The sequence below is a fragment of the Nicotiana tabacum genome, chromosome 22, assembly GCF_000715075.1.
Source record: "Nicotiana tabacum cultivar K326 chromosome 22, ASM71507v2, whole genome shotgun sequence".
In the NCBI taxonomy this organism is placed as follows: Eukaryota; Viridiplantae; Streptophyta; class Magnoliopsida; order Solanales; family Solanaceae; genus Nicotiana; species Nicotiana tabacum.
In genome coordinates this window covers 173,788,796-173,794,837 of record NC_134101.1, presented here as the reverse complement: position 1 = coordinate 173,794,837, position 6,042 = coordinate 173,788,796, and the positions used below count along the sequence as shown (strand labels likewise).

Here is a 6,042-nt window from a genome sequence, read left to right as displayed (position 1 = left end):
ATCTGACTTGTTATTTTTTCCTCCACTTGCTTGGTCTTTGTTGCCTGATATTTAGATGTAGAGACCTTCATACTCTCTACCAATCCCCTCACTTTCCCATTGAAGAGATCCTGGAAAAGGCAAAAGTCAGGATAGAACAAAGTTAAGCACCTAAGCTCCTTTTTTAATTTTGAAACAGACAAGAGGTTATATTTGAAATCTGGTATGTCTAACACATTGTTAATTTTCTGGCCTTGTAGCATACTTGCAGATCCTGTATGCCTTACACTTTCTATTCTTCCTGCAGGAAGGTGTACTTTTCCAATACTGGATTCATCAACAGCTTTAGATTCTTCTAGAACTTTAAGACTCTTTACCATGTGATTAGAAGCACCTGTATTAACTATCAATCTAACCTTAGCTTCAATAACTATAGAGGGTGAGATCATACCTGCATATATAGCATTACTTGGTTAATAACCTTGGCTTGTAGAGGTGACACTAGACTTGCCTAACAAATGCAACATCTAATTGTACTGATCAACAATAAACTGTGGTACTCCTGCAATTACTCCTTGACCACCCTAACTAGTTGAAGTAAGGCTACTCTGCTGAGAATGTCCTGCACAATTAGCTGTAGCCTCAAAGCCTCCATTAGTAGAACCAATACTAATATGAGCCCTTGTGTATTGACAAGCATTGTTAGGTCCAGTCTTCTTTTTTGGCTTGAAGTCTGCAGGATAGCCATGAAGCTTGTAGCAAATATTTGTTGTGTGACCCTCGTAATTGCAATAGTCACAAAACAGATTATTCTTCTTAGGCTTATACCTAGTGGAAGCTTGAGGAGTTCTTTTTCCACTAAACATAGCTATTCCTTCATTTACTGCAGAAGTTTGAGCAAAGTTGGCCATGGATATTCTACTCTCTTTTGCTATTATCATAGCATAGGCTTTGTTTATAGTTGGAGTAGGACTCATCATCATAATCTGGTTGCTAGATTGTGAATAAGTCTCATTCAAGCCCATCAAAAATTGCAATAGCCTGTGATTGCCAAAATGTTCTGCATATCTCTTTGAGTCCTCACGGCCACAGCTAGGACAAGGCATGAGTGCATCAAACTCTGCCCAAAGCTCCTTTAACTTTGAAAAATACACTAACACTGATGAAATGCCCTAAGATAGAGTAGCACTTTGTCTGTGTAGAAACAAAATTCTGGATCCATTTACTTTGTCAAAACTTTCTCTAAGATCAGCCCACACCTTCTGTGCACTAGATGTATACACCATGCCACTTAGAAACTCATTACTAACTGGGTTCATGATCCATGACAAGATTATGACATTACATTTTTCCCACAATTCATGTAAAGAAGAGGGAAATTTATCCTTAGTGTATCTACCATCAACAAACCCTAACTTGCTCTTGCTCAGTAGACTGACTCTCATAGATCTATTCCATAGGGCATAATTCTCATGTCCAGTTAGCTTAATTGAGATAAGAGAGCTACTTGGAGTATCACATGGTTGAAGGAACAATGGGTGATGTTGATTGATGACTACAGAAGCTGTGAATCCCTCTGGAAGTCTAATGTTCAAATTAGTTGTGTCTGAACCCCTAGGTGAGCTGTTTTTCTCTATCGCCATTTATGATCAAATCAAACTTAGTGAATTGATTCACTAGGAACATATATTCTACTGCTCTAAGACAATTCAAACCCCAACTCGAATGAATTAATAACGGGCAGAGATGAAAGAAGAATTGAGTTGTATTAACTAAGAAGTGGTTCGATTGAGCTTGATAGTTGCGAGAACGATGCAACTTGAATCGATTACGTCGGCTCTGATACCATGTTAAGGGATTGAGATCACCATAATTGCAGAGAAGCTCAAGGAAGAAGGAAGAAGGAAATGAAATTCTAGTGTTCCATTGATTTTCGGATAACCAACAAGAGGTGTACATACTCTGATATATACACAACTAACCGACTACAACTTTCTTAACTTATAGCTACAACTATATAATTGGACAGCTGGCTAACTAACTAACTCTAACCACCCACTTAACACTATCCCAACACACTTCTTAGTGATATCACTAAAGATTTTAACAGTCATGCACTTGAAGAAGAAAAAAATGTCGAACAAAACCAAGTAAAGCTGCTATATATGTTAGTGTTACAAAGTACACTTACCGTATCCTTTTCTCACTCAGCTTAGATATTTAACGAAGTTGCAGAATTAAAGATGGAAGAGCGTCGAGCTAGCACTTTGAGCCCGTATAGAGTACACAGAAAACACATTAACGGTAACATGTAAGACAACCTAGGACATTGCTTAATACATATTGTTTCATTGTTATCAAACATTAAAGTAGTACATACTACACAGAATCGATGGCCATAATGGTGCTTAAATTCATAGGTGTGATGTACTTGTCAGAACCAGAATAAATTGTTTTAACAATGATTTTGTTCGCCTTTTCTGATGGATGGAAAGGATCCCAAAACGCATATTCTTCTCTGTTGGGGCATAGATTTGATGCAGCTGTGCATAGTCCAATTCCATTGTAAGGCCCTTGTCCACAACATGCTATCTTTGATGTAACAAAACCTGTTCAATATATATATGATTTATCCATATAAACTTTGTTCATTAGTCAATTTAATTTGCTTAAAAGATTATCTTATAATATGCTTTGATTTACATGAAGGATTTAACTTCTATAAATTGATAGTGCAAATTTGTTTTTACACTATCAAGTTACCTAAAAGATAATTACAGTTAATTATCTTTAAAATTGAAAATTTTAACCTAAAAATAAGCCAGATTACCTCTTAAAAAATGTTTATAATGCACTGATAGTGTTGCATTACCAATATATACAAGTTAAATCCTTAAAATTTAAGGATTTGAGTTATATACACTAACTAACAGCATAATTTTTTTCAGATCTTTAGGTTTAACCTCTTGTGACACGTTAGTTACTATATTTGACTTTATTTTTTAAATATTTTACACTATATGCAGAAAAAAAAAAAAGCATACCGAAGGCTTTGGGATTGTTAATGAAGTCGTTCTGCATTTCCATGGCATTAACAGCAACAAAGATATCAGAGCCAAGTTCTTGATTGAGACGTTTAATCATTTGGACAAGGAGTGGGTTGAAAGCTGCTGCGGCTTGCTGAGGTTCCTTTGCACATTCCCCATTTGAGCTCCTCGTTGCTAGCTCTGCTGGGACACAACCCAATGGTCCAGTTCCTGTCACTAGCACTCTTCGACCTCCCAGATCATGTAGTCTCTGCACATGCATAATTATTGATTAACAATTTCTACTACATTATCAAGAGAGAAAAAAAAGCCCATTTTCCTCTCCCTTTTTTGGCTTAGAGAACGAGTTCAAAATGACTAATGCTTTTTTATGTTTAGCATCTAATGGTGGATAATAGACAGTTTTTTTACACCATCAAGTTAGGTTATCCGCAATGAGTATAAGTTATATATACCATCAAGGTAAAGAATTTTTATACTATCATGTACGTGATTCAAAGGAAATCTATCTTAAGATGTGAAATTTATAACCTTGAAAATACTTAAGCGAATAAACTACACTGATATTATAAAAATTCTTTACACTGATGGTGTATATTTCTTAAATTTATATGCAAAAATAGCTAGGTTGTTTGTTTATAACAAACATAATCTGATAACATGGAAAATAAAGTAAGTAACCAGCTATAGCATATTAAATTACACTAATAGTGTAAAAGTTCTCTATATGCATATTTTTTAAACTCTGATATTTTTAGGTAAAAAAATGAGGAAAGAACTCCAGTTCGTTACTCAATCTTTTACGTTACAAAAGAGTAAAAGACAGATCCTTGGTAAAAAGCTGAAATGGAAGGTAGTCAAGATAGACGACTTAAACTTGCGAAAACAATTAAATATTGTCAAAAGACGTCCAATAATTTGGCATTTGGCACTGATTCTTGTCTTATTAAGTAGTAATTAATTCATTACCTTCAAGATCTTGCGGTACTTAGTGACAAGGTAACGAGAGTAATCCTGAATGTTGTATTGAATACGTCTGGCAGAAACTGGTGTGAGGAAGTAGTTGTTGACATAGTCATTGCCACCCAGGGTGATGAGGATAAGCGCATTATTCACTAGCCTCTGAGTTTCTTCTGCTCCTATTAGAGCACTCACCCGCTGCTGGTATTGTTGAAACAACTCTAGTTGCCTCGGCATTCTTATTATATTCGCCTATTATATACATTAGCAAACCCAAATTAGATTTATTTTAATTAACAAAATTAAGAGCAAATATAAATTAACTAAACATGTTGTAACATTACGTTTTTCAATAATAGCTAATGAAGGAATTCAGACACACACGTGATATTTTACACAACTTTTTGATCTTTTTCTTGTTGCATGCATGCTAGACAACCTTTTTTTTTCTTTCTTTCTTTCCTTGTGGTGTCTCAAGACGTCTCCTGAAAATTCGTAGTAAATTCATTTGTTTGCAAGATTAAAAAAAGTGTGTAAACCATATTAAAATTGGAAGCTGATAATTTGGGGGAGTGATCTCTCTCATGTTGCCTCTTCAATATCAAACTTCGAGGGGAAATATCCATCTGATTAGTGATTATAATATGTTAAAGTGCATCTATAGTGTAAGAACATTTTACTCTAGCCGTGTACATAAGTTATTAAATTTGCTTTTTAAAACGGTAAAACCACTTCCCCATTTATGATAGAGAGTATCAATTCTGCTATGCTCGTTTTCTCTCAAAAGCCAAAAAGGACTTGAAAAATAACATGCAGAATATTTGGACTTACAAATTGAATCCCAGTATCGTTAAGAATTCCGATTCCAGCAGAAGCAAAATTTGCTCCCACCAGCAACTTATCTCCTGTAAGCGCAGGGTCCAAGTACGGCAATGTTGGCTCAGCACCAAGCTGTTGGCCTATCCATTCACATTTCCATAATAAAAAGAATTAGTAAAAGATTTTGGGTCCGTCTTGGTAAGCTGACCCTAAATAACCGATAAGCTTAAAGTGTTTGAAAGTGAACTATGTGTTTTTATCAAGTGCTAAAACTAATAATAAAAGTTGATGTGTTTGGGTAGAAAAGTATTGATGACTAAAATATTCTTAAAATTTTTAACAAAAATTATTAAAAGTATTTCTACAAAGAAAAGGAAAAAAGAAGGATATGGAGTGAAGAGCAAGTTCAGACTTGTGCTTTTGAAAAGGTATATTGAGAATTAAAAAAAAATATTAATTAGAATCAATAGTAGCACACTTGATACACTTGATGAAACCAAAAGTACTTATAAGGTGAAAAATCATAACTTGGCTAACCAACTTTTGGGTTAATTTGACTATTTTTAGTTTATAAACACTTAACTTATAAGCACTATGTGTTTATGAAACCCGTAAATAAGCCAAAATATGATTATAAACTAGTTTGACAAGGTTATTGGACCATGTCAAATAACCTTACTGTCACACAAAGATTAAAGAAGGAAGTCTAACACTCACTTATAAGATCAGGAATGTTGAAGCCATTGGAGAAACGGCCAGTAGGACGGTGAGTGGGATAATCAACGCCGTAAGGTGGAGAATCAGCTCGTGCAGAAGTTGCCAAGTAGTTATTGTTGCCATTGTCAACAAGAGAATCACCAAACACAAAGAAAGCACGAGGAGCACCCTCAGTGTATGTTACAAAATTTGCAGTAACCATGGCTAGGAAAATTGGCACGGTGGTAGCAAAACCTAAATTAGCCATTGGGAACTACTACTTGAAAGTGTATGTGTGTGTAGGGAAATGCTTAACGCAAATGAATGAGTACTGAGGCATTTATTTATACAGGTGGTATTGGATTTTTTTTTCCCCGTAGTTGGTTGAAGCATAATAAATAGGCAGCTTTCCAAAAGCACGAGAGTGCGTAAACTCTGGGACTAACTGGGCAAAAGAACAAGCTTTAACAACTGCTTTTACGACCTTCTTTGGAGTAATTACTTCGTGTCTGTACCATGTTATTGGCAATTGAGCATATAG

At 35.2% G+C, this 6,042-nt stretch overlaps 2 protein-coding genes across 2 annotated transcripts; both read right to left on the bottom strand.

Annotated features, from left to right (window-relative positions):
- Positions 1–563: 563 nt before the first annotated feature.
- On the bottom strand, positions 564–1,622 carry LOC142176162 (uncharacterized). Its single transcript, XM_075243246.1, has 2 exons — positions 1,206–1,622; positions 564–1,151 (listed from the first exon to the last, which is right to left on the bottom strand). Exons 1-2 carry the CDS (start codon positions 1,620–1,622, stop codon positions 564–566), a joined length of 1,005 nt encoding a protein of 334 aa, XP_075099347.1.
- A 466-nt stretch (positions 1,623–2,088) lies between these two features.
- On the bottom strand, positions 2,089–5,795 carry LOC107809022 (GDSL esterase/lipase At4g28780-like). Its single transcript, XM_016633603.2, has 5 exons — positions 5,523–5,795; positions 4,818–4,945; positions 3,996–4,238; positions 3,024–3,276; positions 2,089–2,588 (listed from the first exon to the last, which is right to left on the bottom strand). Exons 1-5 carry the CDS (start codon positions 5,767–5,769, stop codon positions 2,359–2,361), a joined length of 1,101 nt encoding a protein of 366 aa, XP_016489089.1. The 5' UTR covers positions 5,770–5,795; the 3' UTR covers positions 2,089–2,358.
- Between the last annotated feature and the right edge of the window lie 247 nt (positions 5,796–6,042).

Coding starts and splice junctions, on each gene's coding strand:
- LOC142176162 (XM_075243246.1), bottom strand. CDS start 1,622: ATGGCGATAGAGAAAAACAGCTCACCTAGGGGTTCAGACACAACTAAT. Junction 1,152..1,205: donor TTAGAGAAAGTTTTGACAAA/GTAAATGGATCC, acceptor ACTCTATCTTAG/GGCATTTCATCAGTGTTAGT.
- LOC107809022 (XM_016633603.2), bottom strand. CDS start 5,769: ATGGCTAATTTAGGTTTTGCTACCACCGTGCCAATTTTCCTAGCCATG. Junction 4,946..5,522: donor CAACATTCCTGATCTTATAA/GTGAGTGTTAGA, acceptor GTGAATGGATAG/GCCAACAGCTTGGTGCTGAG. Junction 3,277..3,995: donor AGTACCGCAAGATCTTGAAG/GTAATGAATTAA, acceptor ATGCATGTGCAG/AGACTACATGATCTGGGAGG.